This window comes from Octopus sinensis, linkage group LG11, assembly GCF_006345805.1.
Source record: "Octopus sinensis linkage group LG11, ASM634580v1, whole genome shotgun sequence".
Taxonomy (NCBI): domain Eukaryota; kingdom Metazoa; phylum Mollusca; class Cephalopoda; order Octopoda; family Octopodidae; genus Octopus; species Octopus sinensis.
In genome coordinates this window covers 31,955,109-31,977,643 of record NC_043007.1, presented here as the reverse complement: position 1 = coordinate 31,977,643, position 22,535 = coordinate 31,955,109, and the positions used below count along the sequence as shown (strand labels likewise).

The 22,535-nt window shown below is 36.9% G+C and overlaps 1 protein-coding gene across 4 annotated transcripts in view; it reads left to right on the top strand.

The window, feature by feature from the left end:
* The window catches only part of LOC115217521 (BTB/POZ domain-containing protein 7-like), a 94,193-nt gene extending 72,944 nt beyond the window's left edge, over positions 1-21,249 (top strand). For 3 of the 4 annotated variants that reach the window (XM_029787244.2, XM_036507321.1, XM_036507320.1), the window contains 5 exons: positions 4,358-4,433; positions 10,240-10,562; positions 12,723-12,903; positions 13,721-14,169; positions 18,614-21,249. In XM_029787244.2, the coding sequence (XP_029643104.1) occupies positions 4,358-4,433; positions 10,240-10,562; positions 12,723-12,903; positions 13,721-14,169; positions 18,614-18,769 (1,185 nt within the window). In that variant the 3' untranslated portion in view covers positions 18,770-21,249. The remainder of the gene's footprint in view (positions 1-4,357; positions 4,434-10,239; positions 10,563-12,722; positions 12,904-13,720; positions 14,170-18,613) is intronic. The other variant, XM_029787245.2, reaches the window with a different exon arrangement.
* The last annotated feature ends 1,286 nt before the right edge of the window (positions 21,250-22,535 follow it).

The following is a 22,535-nucleotide window of genomic DNA, read 5'->3' as shown; positions in this document are numbered from 1 at the left end:
AACACCATCCGAGCGTGGTCGTCTGCTAGCCTTGTCTGGCACCTGTGTCGGGGCACATAAAAACACCATCCGAGCATGGCCGTTCGCCAGCCTCGTCTGGCACTGTGTCGGTGGTGGCACATAAAAAAAAAAACCATCCGAGCGTGGCCGTTCGCCAGCCTCGTCTGGCACCTGTGTCGGTGGCACATAAAAAACACCATCCGAGCGTGGTCGTCTGCTAGCCTTGTCTGGCACCTGTGTCGGTGGCACATAAAAACACCATCCGAGCGTGGCTGTTCGCCAGCCTCGTCTGGCACCTGTGTCGGTGGCACATAAAAAACACCATCTGAGCGTGGTCGTCTGCTAGCCTTGTCTGGCACCTGTGTCGGTGGCACATAAAAACACCATCCGAGCGTGGCGTTCGCCAGCCTCGTCTGGCACCTATGTCGGTGGCACATAAAAACACCATCCGAGCGTGGCCGTTCGCCAGCCTCGTCTGGCACATAAAAAACACCATCTGAGCGTGGTCGTCTGCTAGCCTTGTCTGGCACCTGTGTCGGTGGCACATAAAAACACCATCCGAGCGTGGCCGTTCGCCAGCCTCGTCTGGCACCTGTGTCGGTGGCACATAAAATCACCCACTACACTCTCGGAGTGGTTGGCATTAGGAAGGGCATCCAGCTGTAGAAATACTGCCAGATCTGACTGGCCTGGTGCAGCCTTCGGGCTCCCCAGACACCAGTTGAACCGTCCAACCCATGCTAGCATGGAAAGCGGATGTTAAATGATGATGATGATGATGATGATGATGACAGGCTTCTTTCAGTTTCCGTCTACCAAATCCACTCACAAGGCATTGGTCGGCCCGGGGCTATAGCAGAAGACACTTGCCCAAGATGCCACGCAGTGGGACTGAACCCGGAACCATGTGGTTGGATAGCAAGCTACTTACCACACAGCCACTCCTGCGCTTATTTAATTTCTGCATTTATTTTGAAAACTCATATGGACACAAGCATAGCTTTGTTTGTTGATAAGCTGCCTTCCCAACCATGTGATCTTGGGCTCAATCTCACTGCACAGCACCACCTTAGTCCCCAGGCTGACCAAAGCCTTGTGAGCGGATTTGGTAGACGGGAACTGCGTGAAAACCCATTGTGTGTGTGTTTATGTGTACCCTAGTCTAGATATCATGTGATGGCTGTAAATGAGCATCATTGTCAACCAAGCGAGGTTGTTTGTTTCCAGTTTTCCTTCAGGGTTGGCGAAAGCGATGTGGTGGACAATGAAAACCCTGGCTGATGACAGTCAAGGCTGATCTGGAACCCAACCTAGGCCCCCATATCTATGGCGTTCACCGGAGGGGTTGGAGATCACGCAGTCGTTAACCTCAAATCGCCAGGCCTGGTCGGCATTTGTGAGAGATGCAGCATTGAGGATGAATGAAGCCAGCTCAACCCACCCCGGGTGAATGCTGTCTCAAGTCAAGTCAAGTCATGGAAAACATGTCTGGCTATGGGGAAATATTTCCTTGCTTTGAGACAAATTTGCCTCAATAAATTCTACCTGACCCATAGCATCATTGAAAAGCGTATGTTAAACAATGATGATGTCTATCAATATTCTGTTAGATTTGAGTTTTTTTTTCTATTTCCATCCTTTCCATATTCCAAAGTCAAAAGTTTCCATTCCATTGTCAGTAGTCACAGTAGCTAACTTAAATAGTAGTGTCACTTTTGTTAGAGAAATTTTCCATGAGGCATGCTAGGAAGAACGGTGATAATTCCATCTGGCATTGTTACCTCTATACTTTAGACCAAGGCTATTAAATGGATCTCTTTCCTATCTCGTTTCTTTGATTACAATGTCCTTTCTTGCAGACTGCAATCAAGCTTTAAAAACATGCAGTTGTAATGAGCTAAGTTCAATTGTTAAATGTTTCCATTTAAAAGTATAAGAGTGGTTGTAAGTAGCTTGCTTACCAACCACGTGGTTCTGGGTTCAGTCCCACTGTGTGGCACCTTGGGCAAGTGTCTTCTACTATAGCGTCGGGCCAACCAAAGCCTTGTGAGTGGATTTGGTAGACGGAAACTGAAAGAAGCCCGTCGTATATATGTATATATATGTATGTGTATGTTTGTGTGTCTGTGTTTGTCCCCACCCCAACATCGCTTGACAACTGATGCAGGTGTGTTTATGTCCCTGTAACTTAGTGTTTCGGCAAAAGAGACCAATACAATAAGTACTAGGCTTACAAAGAATAAGTCCAGGGGTCGATTTGCTTGACCAAAGGTGGTGCTCCAGCATGGCCACAGTCACATGACTGAAACAAGTAAAAGAATATATATATATATATATATATATATATATATATAGAGGTCTGTTTCATCAGTTCTGAACATTGATACATTTTTTTGAATGAACAGTTTGCTTTCCAGCCACATGGTTTTGGGTTCAATCCCAGTGCATGACACTTTTGTTTAGTGTCTATGCATTAGTCCCAGTCTGATCAAAGCCTTTTGAGTGGGTTTGGTAGGTGGAAAGTGAAAGAAGCTTGTTGTATATATCTTTTATCTTTTACTTGTTTCAGCTATTGTTTATCCTTTAATTTCCAATAAGTGAGATTCATCACCATTTAACATCCATGTTCCATGCTAGCATGAGGTGAATGGTGTGACAGCATCATGTTCCAGCATCTGATTTGGCAAGGTTTCCACAGCTGAATGCCCTTCCTGATGTCAACCACTTTACTGCATGTACTGAGTGCATGTTTTCATTCTACCAGCACTTTTGAGGTTACCATACACTTTGCAAGACTGTGAACCTGAAGGAGTGGGTTTGGCTTTATGCCAGGAGATGAAAGGTTAAAATATGAGAGAAGGGTGGGGTCAGAGCAGGTTCTTGCATAAGAGGGACATGACTGCTCACATTTAGAAGAGTGAGAGAGAAAAAAATGATCATTTGGAACTGCAAAGAGATAAATATTAGAGGTGGGGTATCCAGGTGGCCCCTCAAGGCACAAGGTTAGTAGCAGTGAGTAGCTGGGGTTTTGCAAGATTGTATAGGACTGTTAATTTTAAATATTACAATCATCACCATTGTTGTCGTCATCATCATCATCATCATCATCATCATTAATGTCTGAGATTAATCAAATTGACAAGAAAATATGGAGTGGTGGGGGCTGGTTGCATAGTTTAATTTTCCTGCTCACTTCGTGGCTTGAATAACTAGCTGCTATTCATGTAAAATTTTATTGTTAGCATTATTTCTCATGAGAATAAAATGCAATATATATATGTGTGTGTGTGTGTGTGTGTACTAAAATAAGTTAGCTAAAATTTTGTATTCCTTTCATAAGCTCCCAGTTGCTTTTTATTCAATAACTCTTTCCCTCTGAATTGTTTTGTTCTGTCTGCTGACATGGCTAAGTAAATTCAAAATACCACAGTTGAAATACTTGCATAACTTTCATAAATAATTCATTAATGTTTCTTTTCTTTTTTCTTTTTTTTTTGCTTTAATTTTATGTTGAAATAATAGTTTTAATATAAATAGTCTAATTGATAAAGTGGTGTTGTAACACTTTCATTTCTACATTAACAACTGAGATGAGTTTTTATTACATTTGTAAGGATTTATTAAACCATCGACCAATCCACGAACCATGGAAGATTTTCCTTTTATTGCTGCCGGGGTTATTGTGAGTGACTGCAGGAATCTGATTTGTGTCTGGTTTTGCACAGTTGAAGTGGGATTAAAATTTATGGGAGCAGAAGAGAAAAACAAACCCAAAAAAACTTTGTAATGCATATAAAGCAGAAAACCTGTAAGCTATCTGTCTGTCTGTTTGTCTCTCTCTATGCATACACACACATTCATATACATAGGTGAAGCTGTGTGGTTTTGAGTTTAGCTCCACTGTGCACCATCTTGGCCAAGTGTTCAACTATGGCCTTGGGGCTTGTGAGTGAATATGGTAGATGGAACCTTGAAGAAGCTTGTGTGTGTGTGTGTAAGGAATGTCGTTCATTTCCAGTATTCTGCAAAAACATGTTTGGCAATGGAGAGAATATTACCTATTCCTTTACTACCCACAAGGGGCTAAACACAGAGAGGACAAACAAGGATGATGATGACGTGGGGCAGACAAAGATATCTTTTATACATGGTCTTTGGTTGCATGGGTTGACAAGGTCTATACAGTTTGATATTTTGGATTGTGTTCTTGAGAAGTTTGAAGCTATATTTTTCAATATCTTTCATAGTGAAATGTATGCAGTAATCCCTTGCCATATCGCGGTCCACTTTTGTATGTATAATGCATTTGGTAATTTACTTTTTTTTTTCTATATGGTGGTTTTATATTGTATTTCAGGCTGGCGAATTAGATGTTCTGAATGCTGTATTAAAATGGGGGGAACACCAGCTTGTGAAAAGAGTGGAGGAGCGAGGTAAGTGGGTTTCCAATAATAATAATCTTTTACTTTCATCATATTTAGCATTAAAATTGTGTGTGTGTGTGTGTGTGTGTGTTGTTATAGTGTCAATTGAAAGAACATCTTCAAACAGTTGCAATTAGAATATAATTATTATTATTATATAATTCACTGAATTAAGGGTTCAAGGGTCATCATGGGAGTTCTATAATGAAAATGATTTCAGCATTTGCAACACTAACTCCAGGAAACTGGCCAACCATCTGATCACCTGCCATTTATGTGACCACACCAGCCAGAGAGACTTCATACTCTCCAAATGTCTTTTTAAATGCTCTCCTAAACGTGAATGTTTTTAATTAAAAGAAACCAGTAGACGATCAAGGATTAATATAAATAGTAATTAGTAATAAATTAAATAATCGGCATGGCTGTGTGGTTAAGAATCTCACTTTGCATCTCTATGGCTTCAGGTTCAGTCTTATTGTACAGCATCTTGGGCAAGGGTCTTCTGCTATAGCCTCAGGCTGCTCAATTCCTTGTGAGTGAATTTGGTTGGTGGATATTGAGTGGAAGCCCATTTTATATAATGCTAGAACCTTCCCTGACTAATGAAAGATCTTCATGTCAAATTTAGTACAGATTGATCCAGCGGTTGGACCATGCATAGAGGAAACACACACACACTGGATTTTATAGATAAAAGTGAAACAATATTATAGTCTTATTAAAGTGAAAGAATAAAAGAGAAACAATATATCACTGAAAAAAAAATCAGAAGTGTCGTATGGTGGGGGACGCAGACCCATATATGGGCAAGGAACAAAATTTGCTTCCTCCCCTACCCACTAGAACCATCCCCGAGTAATGAAAAACCTTCATGCCAAACTTGATACAGATTGATCCAACAGTTTGACCATACATATAGGAAACACACACACACACAATGAATTTTATCTGTGTGTGTGTGTGTGTGTGTATATATATATATATACATACATACACTCACACATACATACATACACAGTAATGCCTTGATACATGAGTTAATTTGTTCCCAGAGACAACTCGTAAAGCAAAAACTCATTAAGCAGGGCAATAATTTCCCATAGTATCAATGTTATAAATCATAATTTGTTCCCAGAAAACTATTCTACCCTGTAAAATTTTATAACACTCATAAATAAATGGCAATAAAACAACAGTAGGATGTAAAGAATACTTTATGTCAAGATCATTTATAATAAAAAATATTATCATTATTATTATAATCATTTTCTGAGTCACTTTCACTCACACTAGACTTGTGCACACCATCGCTTGTAGATGTGATTGCCAATTCACAAGAGCTTGTAGGATGGACTTGCAGATTTCTTTTTAAAAAACAAGTCCGAAGTTGTTTGCTTAGAATAAAGCCTTTTTTTTCACTCTCTGTAAATTTCTTGGTAACACACCGAAGCATTTGTTGTGGTTGTAGAAACTTTTGCACTTCTTTCAAAATTTGGATCTTTATATTTATTTTAAAATAAAACTCGTAAACCTGGGATCTCGCAAAGGGGGTCCTTGCAAAGTGAGGTATTACTGTATGAGTTTGTGCTATTGTGTTTGTTCCACCTCTGCTTGATAACTGGTGTTGGTTTGTTTATGACCCCGTAACTTAGCAGTTTGGCAAAAGAGACCAATACAATAAGTACTGGAGTTCATCTGTTTAACTAAGCTCTTTGTGGTAGTGCTCCAGTATGGCTGCAGTCGAATGACAGAAACAAGAGAAAGATAAGATACTTTCCCAAACAAACATTGGTTACATCTGTCTGATGATCCAAGCTCACATCACAAATATATTTATAACTAATATAGTTGTGCTGGTGCTAGCTTAATTTTGTAGTCTTTCAGCTATACAGGTGTTGTTTTAGTATACTAAAATGCAGTTAGTTGAAGTAAACCCTTTTATGATAATGTAAATCAAAAGAAAGCGGAACCAGGTGTCTTTTACTTCAAACAGTCTGTTTAATTAGATATCTTTGACATTGTTACAATTTTCTATAATCAATCACTCATAAACTGTGGATCATTTATTATTATAGCTGTGTCTTATTCAGTATTTTTCAGTATTGAATTAATTTGCAGCTTAGTCTCACTTCATTACAATCAAGTGTTGCTGACTCAGGAATTACACTAACTGTACTTAACGCTCTGAAAGAAATCTTCCAGGTTTAAGGAAACCAAAAAACTGATTTAATATCTTGCTAAACTTTTCCTCAGCCTTGTTTTTGATTCAGTGGCTTGAACTCAGTTATTCTGGAATCATATCTAAATTAATAACAGACTGTTCAGCCTTTTTGCATGACAGCATTTCTTCACAACATCATATTTTATATTTATCCATTTTTTTTTTGGTTGTTGTTGTTTCGGCTTTTTAATCATACCTGTGCACTGTATTTATTTGGCAACCACCCACGTATCTTCAGGGACATCTCTCTCTCTCTACAACCAATTTATTTGCTTTAGTAGTATTTTCTTTGAACAGATGGTCTGTTCAGTTAAGATATCAACAAGAACGCTCTCTGCTGTAATGTCATTCCACTGCAACATGGAGCTTATGATCTTGTGTGTTTGTTATTTTTATCATCAATTTTGTTGCTTTGATTAGTGCCAGAACACTTTCAACATAATACACCCATCTTGTAGCCAGATACGCCAGACTATTTAGACACTCTACTGCTTACTACTAATTCTAATTTTTAGTAATTATTATTCTCCTTTCTATTAATAGTAGCCTACTTTCCAGCCAAGTCGAAGTAAATTTAATAGATGCATTTATTAGTTTTGTCCATTAACAGCTCAAACCTTTTTTTTTCTTTTCGACATTGAGAATGTAGTCTTTGTATTAAATTAAGATTACTTCTTTTATATCTCTTGCTGATCAAAGAATGCCTTTGTGCATTTCATGGCCTGCAAGCTCTCTCTTGTTCCCAAAGTCATAACCAGTCCTCCTTGTCTCTTACCAAGAGAATTTTCTACTAGATTTTCAAATTCATCCCATTCACCACACCTTAATGTGTTCTGTAAGTAGTATTCCTGCAGATAGAGCAATGACATTTGCTGTCAGTTTACCTTCCAGTTCCACACAGCAGTGCATGCACATAAAAGCCACTCCCAAGTGCACCCTGTTGACTCCACCTGTCTCACCATTACATGGCTCACAATTGCCCAGTGTGAAAACATACACAATTACTACGACCGAACATGGTGACTAACCCTGACACGGTCCCTTCCTTGTTTACCCTCAAACAGTACATTCCGTAGCTAGCTTTTTTCTTCAATCTCTCTCTGTGGGGATCTATGCTAATTTATAGCAACATATGATACTGTGTCACTCCCAAAAAGGTTAAATTCTAATCTCATCAGCTGCTAACAAATCACTCTTTTTCAACAACTTAAAGATTCTGGAAACAATCATTAAAAAAAAATCCCTTTTTTTGTCTCTTACATACTCACTGACCATCAATCTGGTTCCCATAGAACCAATTCTATCAGAGATCTGCTTTCCTGTATCATCAACCAGTGGCCGTGTGTCCTTGAAAGCTTCCACAAATGCAAGGTGGTGGTGGTTCTTGATATCTGACAAAAATACCTCCTCACCCACTTATATGGTCCATTGCAATGTTTCCTAATGAGACACTCTCTGATTTGTGTATTTGTGCCAGTGTTAGTGTACCTCATAGTTTGGTTCTACCCCATGCTTCTCCTTCTGTATATAAATGACCATCTCACTGTTACAACTTTAACTTCCTATTCTTCATAATTCCAAACCAGTCAACATTCCACTCCCTTATCCTCGGGTATCTTTAGCAGTGTTTCAACCAAATCTCTTCCAACTTGTTAAAAAAGAAATACCATTTTTAAGGGGTATTCAAGTGTACATTATCTAATGCATCTTTACTTTTTCAAGACTGTAGGAAGACTTGGCTGTTATCTCTAATTCTTTGAACTTGTTCTTTAAGGTACCAAACAATCATACCATGGCTAATAAATGCTGTAGTACTATTAGAATAAAAAATTGAAGTGAGTACTCTACCTAGTACCAACTAATTGAACAGGAAACATAAATGATACTTATTTTCAACTAATGTGAATGAAAGAAAGAATAAATCTAATACGTTTGTACGTTTGGAAAGGGATTACTATGCAATGACTTCATGGACAGTTTTCTTTCATTTTAATTACTTGGCTTCTAGGAGGGAGCCTCTATGTGGTTGCTCAAACAGCTAGAAATAACAGCCAGTTTTTTTTTTTGTTTCGGTTTATTTTTGCATTGCAAGAGTTCCATAAGATATGCCAGTTGTTAAATGGCAACTATAGTGTATGAAACTTTATAGTTCTCTTCCAGTCTTACAAACAAGGAAGATTGTTGAAGCGCATTCCCTGTCATACAGCCTACCATTAGCATCAGAGATGGCTGCTATAATCACTAAATCCCCCGTGAAAAATTTATATTGAGCAGAATTTATGAGAATGTACCAACTAATGAATACCCTATTAGAAAGAAATGAGGATTAGATCTTTAGGGGTGTCAAAGCAACTCAATACTAATCCTCCTCAGTGCAGACATGTTTTCTCCTCTCTCCATTGCATTGGTAAAAGTACAGAACTGACTCATTAATCTACCTCAATCCTGCCATGTTCCTCTACCTTTTATAGAAAGACTAGCAGCTAATCCCGGTTTCACCCGGTCTGTTTGGATAATGTGGCTGTGTTCATTTTCGGTTAGGCATAATCTATAAGAGCGTTCTCTCAACCTTATCATTTCGGGTCCCCTGTTTCGATTGGAGCCTCCAGCTGTATGAAAATTTCCTGACCCCACCCCTTGTCAGAAAACAGCTTCTAAGCAACTGGTTGTTTTAATGGCGGAAGAAAGAGGGGAATTCCATTGGAAAAAGATTTCATCGATTTTCTCGGTAAGTATGGGGGCTATGAAAAAAATACAAATTGCATTCCAATCTATGCACCCGTCTCCACATGTGTGCCATTTTTCATGTGAATCCACCCAGGTGTTTGGCTGTGAACCTCAAGACAAGAAAGAATACAACGATCGCCCCCATGTCCAATTTATATGATAGGTTATGCTTCTTGCCACTCTCACCTTTTGGTTTATGTGATACATGGTTTCTTTCCAGTAAACATTTGTTTCTAATACGTTTAATCTTTTCTGACTTACCATCTAGTTTGTTATCGGCACTGAGCAGAGAGACAGTTCTTCACCATCCTTCTGAATGTCTCCTATTGTATGTTCTGTATTAAGTCGTAAACAATATTCAGTACTTTTTGTATTTCTCTGCACTATTGACCTATTTTGCCAAAAAGTATGAAAAGCAAAAATAAGATTCCACAGCAAGTTGGAACTGAACTTCATTGGATCTAATATTATCGCCTGAAGGTGGCAGAACCATTAGCACACTGGGCAAAACGCTTAGCATTTTGTCCGTCTTCATGTTCTCAGTTCAAATTCTGCCGAGGTTGACTTTGCTTTTTATCCTTTTGGGGGGACAAAATAAGTACCAGTTGAACACTGGGGTTGATGTAATCAATTTACTCCCTCCCCTAAAATTGCCGGCCCTGTGCCAAAATTGAAATTGGTATTAATGGGATTAACTCTTTATATCTTTGGACATTAAATAAATGATGGTCGCTTTAAATGCAGGGTCCTACTTTACAAGACAGTACTAGCTTGATACCATTTCACAAGGAATAATGTTAAAGATATCTAAAGAGTAAATCAAATTTTTTGTGCTAAATTACCATTTCCTCTCTACTGAAGTAGAACTTCTTGTTTCAGAACCTAACCTGCTCAATCATACGGCTCACAGTGTGAGCAAAAAAGGTATTCGGAAGCGAGATTTGAATGATGTTGAACTCCGTGAGATATTGGCCGAACTTCTTCCGCATATACGAATGGATCATGTGATACCTTACAACAGTGAAATCCTAAATAGTGCAATAAAACGAGGACTTGTGAGTACACCTCCATCACACATGATTGCAGACGAAGGCGGTAACCACCGTGTTGGAGCCTGGATCAGAGCCAAGAACAGTGGGATGTATGTCAAGCCTCGACTCTTTACTCCATATTACGAAGAAACAAAGGTAATATTCTCTTTCAATAATTTCACCTGGTTAGTCTTTAGTCACAAAAACCGTTAGATTCACTTCAACATTTAAATTTGATTTGTCAAAATATTTTCGTCAGTGAAGAGGTCGTGGTCTGAAAGCGACGAAAATATTTTGACAAATTAAATTTAAATGTTGAAGTGAATCTAACAGTTTTTGTGTGTTTCTTAAATGGCTTATAAACACCTTCCATGCTGCAATTGTTTTCGTTCCAGCACACGATCTCAGGTCAGGTCATTTGCTATGCAAGTACATCTCCGTAAAGCTTTAGTCATTTGTATTATTAATGATGTTAAGTCACAACTAAAGAATTTACTTTGTTTTTTTGTACTTAAATATTTGCAGTTGTTTTATGCTTAATTTTGTAGGGTGAATATGGTGAAGAAAAAGAAACAACGTCACTCTTTTTTTAGTTGCTTTCCAATAGAAAAATATATTTTAAATAGTTTAGTATTGGCACATGGCTCAGTAGTTAGAATGTTGGGCTCCCAATCATGAGGTAGTGAGTTTGATGCCCAGGCTAGGCTATGTGTTATGATCTTGAGCAAGACACATTGCTCCAGTTCACTCAGCTGTAGAAATGAGTTGCAATGTCACTGGTGCCAAGCTGTATCGGCCCCTTTGCCTTTCCCTTGGACAATATCAGTGGCATGAAGAGGGGGAGCTAGTATGCATGAGTGACTACTGGTCTTTCATAGATAACCTCACCTGGGCTTGTGTCTTGGAGGGGAACTTTCTAGGTGCAATCCCATGGTCATTCATGACCGAAGGGGGTCTTTACCCTATATTATATAATTCATTATTGAATAAGGATATCCAATTGAGATTGAATTCACAAACCCTCATCACATGCAAGGTTTCAACACTCTTTTCTGTTACATTTCCACTCAAGTACAATTTCAATATATAGATTATTTCAATTCAGTTTTTATTAATAGCAACCATATCAGCCTTACTGACAAAGTTTACAGCTGACGTTACATGCATGGAAGCTGGATGTTAAACAATGATAGTGATGAACCTGCCTGTATATCTTTTATGACATGAAATACGGTATTTCATGTTTTGACTATAACTGCATTTATATAATTACTTGTTTGCTTTAATTCGTGTAAGAATTCTGATTGTTTCACAGTTTTTACTGCACTTCTATAAGAGATATTCAACCAGATCTTATAATAATGATAATAATATTGTAATAGTAATTGTAATATTGTAATAATGTAATAGTATTGTTGAAACATAAAATGCATTTTGCACAGGCCATTAATCCAACCTTCATCTATTAATACTCTTCTATTCCCCCATACTTCCACCGAATTATCTCTTCCCCCCACACCATAGACCTTACCTTCTTCATACATTATATCTGCCTCTCTCTCTTTCCCATCTACCCCTGCCAGCTACCCAACATGTCATCTCTCTCTCTCTCTCTCAGACCCCCCCCCGCCCCTCTCCCCTCCCTCACTAGCACCCTCTCTTCCCCTGTCACCCCCTCTCATCTCCCTGTTTACTATATCATCATTATTATTCTGCTGCTCGGCACCATCAGGCATCCCCTACTCTCCTACTCACTCCTGGCTCCACTGCCTCACCCATTCCTACACACCTCTTACGCAAGATGTCCCCCCTGATACCTTATCACCACTATTTTTATCACTTCCCATCTTCACCTAATCACTCCCACTCTCTCCCTTCTCAACTCTGACTTGTCATCTCACTCTCCACAGCAAGAAACCTGTTCTGTTCTGGCCCTTTTCTCTCATACTTTACCCCTCTCTACTTCTCATTTCCTAACATAAAGTTACTCCCTTGGGGTTCACAGTTATGGTGACCCCACTACTGCTAGCAGCATTAATAAACCACCCAATACACACCCTAAAGTGGTTGGTTTTAGGAAGGGCATCCAGCCTTAGAAACAATGTCAAAGCAGACACTGGGACATGATGCATTCCTTGGGCCCATCGGATCCTGTCAAACTGCCCAACCCATTCCACTGAAGAATATCTTTTTATTGGAAGGGGGTAAAAAAAAACAAAAAAACACCAGTTAAAATATGTCTGAATTTTTCTGTTTGTTTCTAGAATGTTAATTTTTAGACAATCTTTTGAATTAAAATTATGTTGGTATTTTCAGAGCATGCTTGAAGAGCTGCTCGGACAAGTACAAGAAAATGACTTGGTAAATGTGCGTATGATACACATGTCGTCCATTCCCGATACTCTTTACATGGTTGAAGACCGTCAGTATGCTGTACCTTCAGTGGCCTATTTGGCACCAACCTCCACCGTAGATGTCATAGCTGGTACTATACCTGGTAAGTGAATTAATAATTAAAATCTCTGCAAATTTATATGATTATTATGTTTTCTAAGTTAAGGCAGAATTGTTAGTGTGTCAAACAAAATGCTTACAAACATTTCTTCTGGCTCTTTGCATTCCATTCTGAGTTCAAATTCTGCTAAAGTTAGCTTGGAACTTTCATCCTTTTGGGATCGTTAAATTAAGTTGAGTGCAAGAGTCGATGTTATTGGCTTACCCCTTGCCCCTAAAAGAAATTGCTGTCCTTATGCCAAATTTTGAAGCCATTATGTTTCAAAGTTAATATGTATCGCATTTTTACATTTTTACATTTTTTAATGCAATTATTAAATTTCCCATTAAAATCAACAAAGATCCTTTTAGAAAATCCAAATTTGGTTTGATGCTAAATTCCAGTATTTTCGTTATAATTATTCTCCTTCAGAATTGATTAACAAGTGCTTCAATACTGTAATTATTTCATATTCCGTTGTGTCTGGGGAGAGTCATTTTCTTTTTGTGCCTTATAATGTAACACACACACCAGTAAAATTTCCACTTTTTTCTTATTTTTATTTTCCTAAAATTTCCGTTGTGTCTTGCAACCTTTTCAATAGTCTTGTAAAGTTGGCAAGATGCAACAAAAATTTTAGGAAAATAAGTGGAAATTTAACCAGTGAGTGTGTTACATTATAAGGCACAAAAAGAAAATGACTTTCCCCAGACACAACATAATATGCTTCAACACACAAACTCATATAAAGAATCTTGCAAACCAAATCCAAAAACGAAATTATTCCATATATATATATCTAATTGAATTTCTTTTGCAGTTCCTGATAGGAATACGTTAATCATGATGCTTCACCGTGAGCAAGAATTACAAAGAACCAAGCTGATTCAAAAAGCTTATTCCCTCCCATACACAGACAAACGTGCAGTGACATATCAAATAAAATTGCGGGTTGTGAGAGAATTTGGGTTGCCTGACTCAGCTGTTGAAATCTTGCAGAACAGCCAGTATTACTACCCTGAAGAATCCCTTTATGTTGAACGGCAATATCAAGTCAATACTTCCTCCTCCTCTTCTTCACCAAGCCGGCACAAGCATAGTCCAGGTACATCCGTACCACCACCAGCTCGAACTTATAGCCCCGTAGAAGTGAACTCTCCACCAGTGACTAAACTAGATTGCGTTGCTCATTGTACAACTCAGTCTGATATCCGACACAATCCTTCCACCCCGCTGCCATCTCCCACCAGGTGCTACAGTCCTGTGCAGGTAAATGCTATGAAACTCAAATTGTTTTTCGGTTAATGTTCTCTGTAGCCGTTTTGAGGTGCAACCACTCAAAAATTTCATTCTGACTGCTTTTGTATACCAATCTATCTTTTGTTGAGGAACGCCATGTTTGGAACTACTTTTTGTTGAGATGTCAAAGTGAAAAATTGTCTTTGTGTGTGTGTGTTTTATGAATAGACAGTATTGAAATCTTGCATAAGGTCCCTTGTAAAGGTGGTTGAAAATAGGGTTAGGAGTGATCAGTAAAATGATCGAGATTTATGTGACAATGTAAAATGCTTAATGAATCCAAGAAAAACCTGAAAGCTTGTGAGTTTAACAAGAGAAGCTTGGGTTGGTGAAGCTTAGAAATACCTGTAAAAGGTTTAGATCTGGTTCTCAACCATTTTTCACTATGGACCCCTTTGATTACTATTCTATTCTTGTGGACCCCCCCCCCCATAGCCTCTCAATGTTTTAAAATGAATTTTATAGATACCAGGGCAGTGAGCTGGCAGAATCGTTAGGACACAGGGCGAAATGCTTAGCGGTATTTCATCTGTCGCTACGTTTTGAGTTCAAATTCCACCGAGGTCGACTTTGCCTTTCATCCTTTCAGGGTCAATTAAATAAGTACCAGTTACGCACTGGGGTCGATATAATCGACTTAATCCGTTTGTCTGTCCTTGTTTGTCCTCTCTGTGTTTAACCCCTTGTGGGTAGTAAAGAGATAGGTATTTCGTCTGTCTTTACATTTTGAGTTCAAATTCTGCTGAGATCAGCTTTGCTTTCAACCTTTTTGGAGTTGATAAATTAAGTACCAGTTGCATACTGGAGTCAATCTAATCGACTGCCCCCCGCACTCCCCACAAAAATTTGGGCCTTGTACCTAGAGTAGAAAACAATTTTATAGATACTTCTTTTATAATTTCTATTTTGTTTTTAACACATCAACTTGTGTAGTTTGAATTATGTAAACCATTAGACAAAAATACTTTGCTGGTTTTCACAAACACATCTAAAGCAATATTTTTTTTATGGACCCCTAAAATACTACAATGGGTCTCCAATTTACTATTTTGCTTGTGTGGACCCCTAAAATTTTATATGGACCCCAGTTGAGAACCACTGGTTTAGATAAACAAAATGAAGATATGTTGTGCAACCTGAAATCATGTGAAGGCTGATATTCCAGGCAAGGTGCTTCATTACTCGGGAAAATCCCTTTAATTCTCTTCCCAGATTAGATAGATTTACGTAGAAGATGGATGGGGCAAATAAGCTTAGATGAGCAGCTGCTATTGTGGTAGAATGTCCAAAGGGGTAATGAATGTGGATTGCAGGTATGGCTGTGTGGTTAGGGAACTTGCCTTGCAGCTATGTGGTTTTGGGTTCAGTCCCACTGTGCAGAACCTTTGACAAGTGTCATCTATTATAATCCTAGGCTGACCAATACCTTGTGAATAAATTTGGTAGATGACGACCATGCGGAAGTATGTGTATGTATGCAAGTATTTATGTATTCAAGTATATGTAGTAGCTGTGTGGTAAGTAGCTTGCTTACCAACCACATGGTTCTGGGTTCAGTCCCACTGTGTGGCACCTTGGGCAAGTGTCTTCTACTATAGCCTCAGGCTGACCAAAGCCTTGTGAGTGGATTTGGTAAACGGAAACTGAAAGAAGCCCACCGTATATATGTGTGTGTGTATATATATATATAGGTGTGCGTGTGTGTATATATAGGTGTGTGTGTATGTATGTATGTATGTGTGTGTATATGTTTGCGTGTCTGTGCTTGTCTCCCCAACATCGCTTGACAACCGATGCTGGTGTGTTTACGTTCCCGTAGCTTAGCGGTTCGGCAGAAAAGACCAATAGAATAAGTACTAAGCTTACAAAGAATAAGTCCTTGAGGCCAATTTTCTCGGCTAAAGGCAGTGCTCCAGCATGGCCACAGTCAAATGACTGAAACAAGTAAAAGAGTATAAAAGTATGTGAGTATGTATGTGTGTTTGTTTTTGTCTCCTGGCCCCTCTTGACAACCAGTTCTGTTTTGTTTAATGTCTTTGTAACTTAGAGATTCACATAAATAAGCACCAGACCTACTGGGGTCAGTTTGTTTGCCTAAAACCTTTCAAGGTGGTGCCACAGCATGGCCATAATCCAGTGATTGAAATAAATAAAAGAAGGGAAAAAAGAGGATAAGTTACTGAACAAAATCAGGCACGGACAGCCTTTTCCAAGCAGCAGGCTGCATGTGACTTGGCTCACCATCAGGTCGGCTGCCACTACCAAAAATATTCAAAGTAAGTTTTCATTAGGCAGAGCATTTAGAAAGTCCTGTGGGCTCCAATTGGCCCCTGGCTGCTCTAAATTATGCACAAGATTGTTATCTAAGTTTTAACTTATGTAAACAAAATAAGTGAAGTGAAACAATGTTTAATTATGAACAAAGTTTTAACACATTTCTTTCAATATGATTTCATATGGAGAATGAAGTACTCTGCTAGACTTCCTTGTTCTTGACACACTACATGAAGACATTCTTCAATGATGAAGTCATTAAGGTTTACAACATGTTTACATTCTCATCTTTATTAATTGTAGAATTTTCTTTTACAAACTGCTGTTTAAATTCTTTTGATACGTTTACAAAAGAATTTTTCTTTTTTGTAGATTTTTATGTTGAAGTAGTCGAATTGCATTTCTCTTTGCAAAATAGAATGTTTTGACTTTGCATTTTATGGAGTTTTATTCCTTTTCTGTTTTGTTTGTTGGCTTTAACCCTTTAGCATTCTGATTACTCTGCCAAATATATATTTTTTGCCTTCTGACTACATGGCTCAGTCCCACTGCATGGCACCTGGAACGAGTGTCTTCTATTATAGCCTCGGGTAGACGGAAACTGAAAGAAAATCATAGCGTATATATATATATATATATATATATATCATCATCATCATCATCATCGTTTAACGTCCACTTTCCATGCTAGCATATATATATATATTTATATATATATCTGTAAATGTAATATGTGACAATTATTCGGTAGCCAAGATAAAACTCTGAGTTTCGGATGCCAAGGTGGAAATCCACACCACCATCTCTCCAGTTATCCGGCCATCCAAGAGATGGGGGTGTGGATTTCCACCTCGCCATCCGAAACTCAGAGTTTTATCTTGGCTACCGAATAATTGTCACATATTACATTTACAGATATATATTTATGTGTGTGTTTTTGTTTCTGTATTTGTTCCCCAGCTCCACTTCAAAACTGGTGTTGGTGTGTTTACATCCCTGTTAGCAGTTTCAGCAAATGAGGCCTATAGACTAAGTATCAGGCTTTGCAAAAGAAAAATAAGTCCCGGGGTTGATTTTGTTTGACTAAAATTCTCTAAGGCAGTGCTCCAGCATGGCCACAGTCAAATGACTAAAACAAGATAAAAGATAAATTAATCATACATCATCACTTAGGTTAAAGATCTCAGTGATGTGGTTGTTTACTTTTAGAATGACATTGTTGGGTAGGAGTGAAAAGCCAGATCTGGCCAGTTTGAACCTAAAACAGAATATTTGGGCCGCTTTATATGGCCAGTTGAAATACTAAAGGGTTAAAGTTTCTTTTACTTTTTCCTTACTAGTTGATAAAATGGCAGAGCCTCCCATGTGTGCTCCCTGCTGACTTTGTTGCCTCATAACTTCCAGGAAAATGGATATTTTTTTAATGGAAGTTTCTAGAAATACATTTCAGATGGTGTACATTCTGAGAATATTGGAATGTGTAGGGAAAAAGTTTTTCCAAGTGTGGGGTGAAGAGTTTTGGAAAATTCACATAAGATGGATTTGTTTATTCATAACGTTGAGAAAAACGGGCAATATTTTATGAAATTTTCTATAAATACCTTTCAGAATCTGTAGATTAAGATTATATTGGAATTTAGTGTGAGAAACAAAAATTTGATGGGCTCATCTACATACATACTGACACACATCACATAAATCTACAAATGAAACTTGAAATTTTGAAAGAAATCGTGATGTGTGTCAGTATGTATGTGTGCATGCTTACTAGGTTTCTTTTCATATCAAATTTCAATGTAATCATGATTTACACACTCTGAAAAGTTTTTGTAGAAAGTTTCATTAAAAAATACCCATTTTTCTGAAAGTTATGAGGAAAGACAGCCAACTCATGTGAGTTTTCCAAAGCTCCTCTTCCCACCCATAGAAAAAATTCTTTCACAACAAATTCCAATATAATCGGAATGTACACCATCTGAAGAGTATTTATAGAAAATTTCATTAAAAAATATCCATTTTTTGGAAGTTATAAGGAAACAAAATTGATGGGGCCACATGTGTGTAGGTATGCCTCTAAAACATTCACTCAACTCAATTTAATCTCCATTTTCATTGCTGATTTTCTTATATTTTTCTTTAGAACGAACCAAATACCTGTGGAGAGAATGCACTTAGCGAAGTGATGCCTGATATTGCTATGGCGACTGCCTCATTGGATCAGATGCACATGCATGAGACTGATTTAGATTTGGACATTGTTTCAGATGGCATTCATCATGGAACCCTCTATGTATGAAGCGCTTCCCCTTATCCCTCCCCCCGACCAAGGACACTCTTCAACTTGTTGATCCTTCTTAAACTGCTGCTGCTGCTGCCATTGATTTGCTGCTGTCACCTGTGTCATGTAAGTTGCACAGAACAAACTAGCCTCTTGCCGCTCCACAACACACAATGGCTTGGTGCTGGTACCGAAGAGAATGGCTTGTTGTCACAACAGAAGAGATTAAGCCTGTTAGTAACATAGGACTGTTGCAGTTGCAGAGCTGATGCAGAATAGCAAATAACCCGTGGAATTATTGTACTTAACTGCATTAAGACTTGTCGATGGCTGTTGCCAAAAGCATTGGATTTTCAAATTTACAGCTTGCAAGACCTCTCATGTTTGATAAACCTTTTGAAGCTAATTGAGTTTATAGTCTTTCCACAGCCATTTCATTACTGACTTGAAAGCATGTCAACTGTCTATTTATTATTTATTTATCATATTTATTGACTTATTTTGAATAATTTCTACCTTTTGCTGTTTTATTTTTTTTTTATCATTTTGTTTTAAAAGTTGATTTTTTTTTTTTTACCATCTCCATCATTTCATTTTTGCATTTTAAATTGGTTGCCGAATTTCGTAAATCTTAAGTCATTCGTCATATGAAACGTCCTACCATGAAGTAATTTTATCTCCAACAATATGATGCCTTTGCTAAAATCCTATTTTGCATTTTTGTTTGAGAACACAAAACCCTTTTGATAAAACCAAACCCCTGCAAATCACACAGCTACTTAAGGACTCATCAAACACTGTTGTCAATAGAAATATTTAGTTGAAAATGCTACTCCTTTTGTTTTGTTTTTTTAAAACAAAGTGAAAATGTGGAACATTATTTATTACTGAATAAATATTTTCTAGAGGCATTTTCATAAATTTATAAGGTGTAAAGTTTTCTGCTCACTGCATAAGCTATATATTGATGTTTTTTAAAAAACTTTTTTTCATCAGCAGCTAGAAAGGGATAAAAAAAATACAAGCTTTAGTATAACTTTAAATTTAAGTTAAGGAACCGTAGAATTCTGAATCTGTTTTTCTTTTTTTGTTCCATCACCTAATGTGTACAGTAATGACACGCTTAATCTGTTGTGTAAGCTTTCCTATCAATGATTACGGCTTAGGTATTAATTAAACCATTAACTCAGTATATATTTGCTTCTAGTCATCCCTATTTCATATATATAGATATATATATATATATATATGATATTTAAATGATATAGTTTGTAATTAAAAGATAGTACTCAATACATGGTAAAGAGTATATTGTTTACTTAAACTGAGCTCTTTTTTTTTTGCAACTTGAGTTTCATGCTTCTGAAATCGATAAGGTATTTTCTTTGGTGCATGGTTACCATTTTCATTGGCCAGTTTCTGAATGTTGTTTCGTTAGGTTGGTTGGGGGTTTTGATTATTCTCGTTTTGTCTCTGTTCATTGGCGAATGACTGGTGAGAACATTGCAATAATTAAAATTAATAATTAAAAAGAAACCGTCCTAACAAAACAATGTTGAGAAACTAGGCAATAAAAATGATTACCTCACACAGAGAAACAAGCCTGCTTCAAAATTATATATATATATATATATATATATATAATTTTACTTAGGTATGGTGATACTAATAATATACTAGTACTAAATATAGTGATACTTAGAACTCAATATACTTATGCTTTAAGTTAGGCAAGTATGGAGTGTAATATTAATTAATGAATGACAAAAGAACAGGAGTTATGCAATCACTATCATTGGCATAAAAGCTATTTCTGCTACAGGAAGCGATGTACTCTGAGCTAAGTGCTATGCTTCTTTTAGTAGAAATAGTCGTAAAGCAAATGAAAGCATTTATGAGGCCCTTGTTTGTTTGTCAGCCATTAATTTATGTGCGTGTGTGTGTGCGTGTGCATGCAATATATTTCAGTTGATCAACCTTTAAGAAGTTTCTTAGAAAAGTTTGTCAAACATCATAGGGAACATAAATTCAATATTCTAGCAAAATTCTGTAAAAGAATTTTTTTTTTCCATATTAGGTTCTAGAAGTTTAAAAAAAAAAAATCAGTCATTAATTTTTTTTTGTTCATTCTCACATTTCACTGGGGTTTTTTGTTTTTTTTAAAAATTATTTTGGTCACAAAAAAAATGTAACTTTCATCCAAATACATCTGAAATACTTATCTCTCTGCTGGCAGATTGGTAAGTTTTTGTTTTTTTTCTTTGGATGGTACATTTCGATATTTGACATCAATAAATTTAGTCTGTTCCAATGTTAAGAATTTTATTTACTGTTCGCCCCTCCCCCTGCCATCTATCATTTGTTATTGTATTTATGATTTTCGAAAGGGAAGAAAATCCACTTTTTAAATATGAACCATTCATTCAATCAAACAAGTGTTACTTTCTAACAAACCAACCAACAAAAAAAAGTTTAAAATAAACCACTCTATTTTCAAATTTTTTTTTGTGTTTTTTTTTTTAACTTTCATTGTACAAAACCCAGTGTTAATAATGGTAAACTAACAGCCATTTAGCTTTTATTTTCTATTTTCCTCAACACATAAAATGTAATGATTATGTCCAAAAGATTCATCTATTCTCTTGCTAGCTAGATTCTAGAAATATTTCTTATGGTGCTTCATACCTCTCTCTCTCTCTCTCTCTCTCTCTCTCATACAAACATGCCTTTTCTGCTCATAATAAATTCCCCAGTTTTTTCTCTGAGATTATGTTTATCATAATTAAATTTTTTTTTTTTCAAAAGCAATAAAATTCTGTTTTTTCTTAGACAAGACAAATAGTATTGGTTAACTGGAGAAGAAAAGCCACTACATTGTTAAAGAAAAGTGCTTGTGTTTCATAGAATTTCTTTGAGTTGTAAAATTATTCATGTTTATGTTGGGCACAAGAAATACCTTCTTGATATGTTTAAGGTAATGTCTCCTATATTTTCTTTTTATTTTTTCGTTCTATAAAAAGGAAAGAATGAGTCATTATCTCTTTCTCCTACACTCATCTCCCACCAACTGTAGATTTAAGGAAATTTGGCTTTTCTTTTTTTTTTTATACTCTAAAAATGAAAACCACAAGAATTTGGATATTTTGAAATTGTTTTGTCAACTTTTACATCTTAAATGTAAGTTCAATCTTTCTGTTTTTATGATAATCACAAAGGTTTGATTTTTCTAAGTCTGATGTCAAAGAATTAAGTAAGACTTTGATATTCCGTCATGAATTCAGTTGACAAATTGGTGTAAGAATTTTTTTCATTAAAATAAACAATCTTCATCGTGTCTCTTATAAGAAGTGCCCAGCTGAAGAATTATCTTTCACTTTAGCAGTCAAAATAGATTGTCATCTTGTTGCACATTTCTCAATTCCAGACATAGCTGCTATGTTGATGCCATATCTTGGTATTAAGACAATACCATCTTTTCTTAATACCATCTTTTTTCAAACAAAATCAAGCAATATTTTGAAAAGGTAGAATATTGGATTCCAGCAATGAAGATGAGTTGTGAAATCAATTCTCAAGAATTAGCCCACGATTATGTTTCTTACTCATCAAGATAGAGATTACTGACAAAATTAGTTTAATTGCTATGATTATTCATTACATTATAAATGATCTCAAAATATTCAAAAACATTAATTTACTCCACTTTTCTTGAGAACATATCTTTAGACAATGGCTATTTCTTTGAATATCACACAGCTTAATTTCAGTTTCAGTTCCATATTGT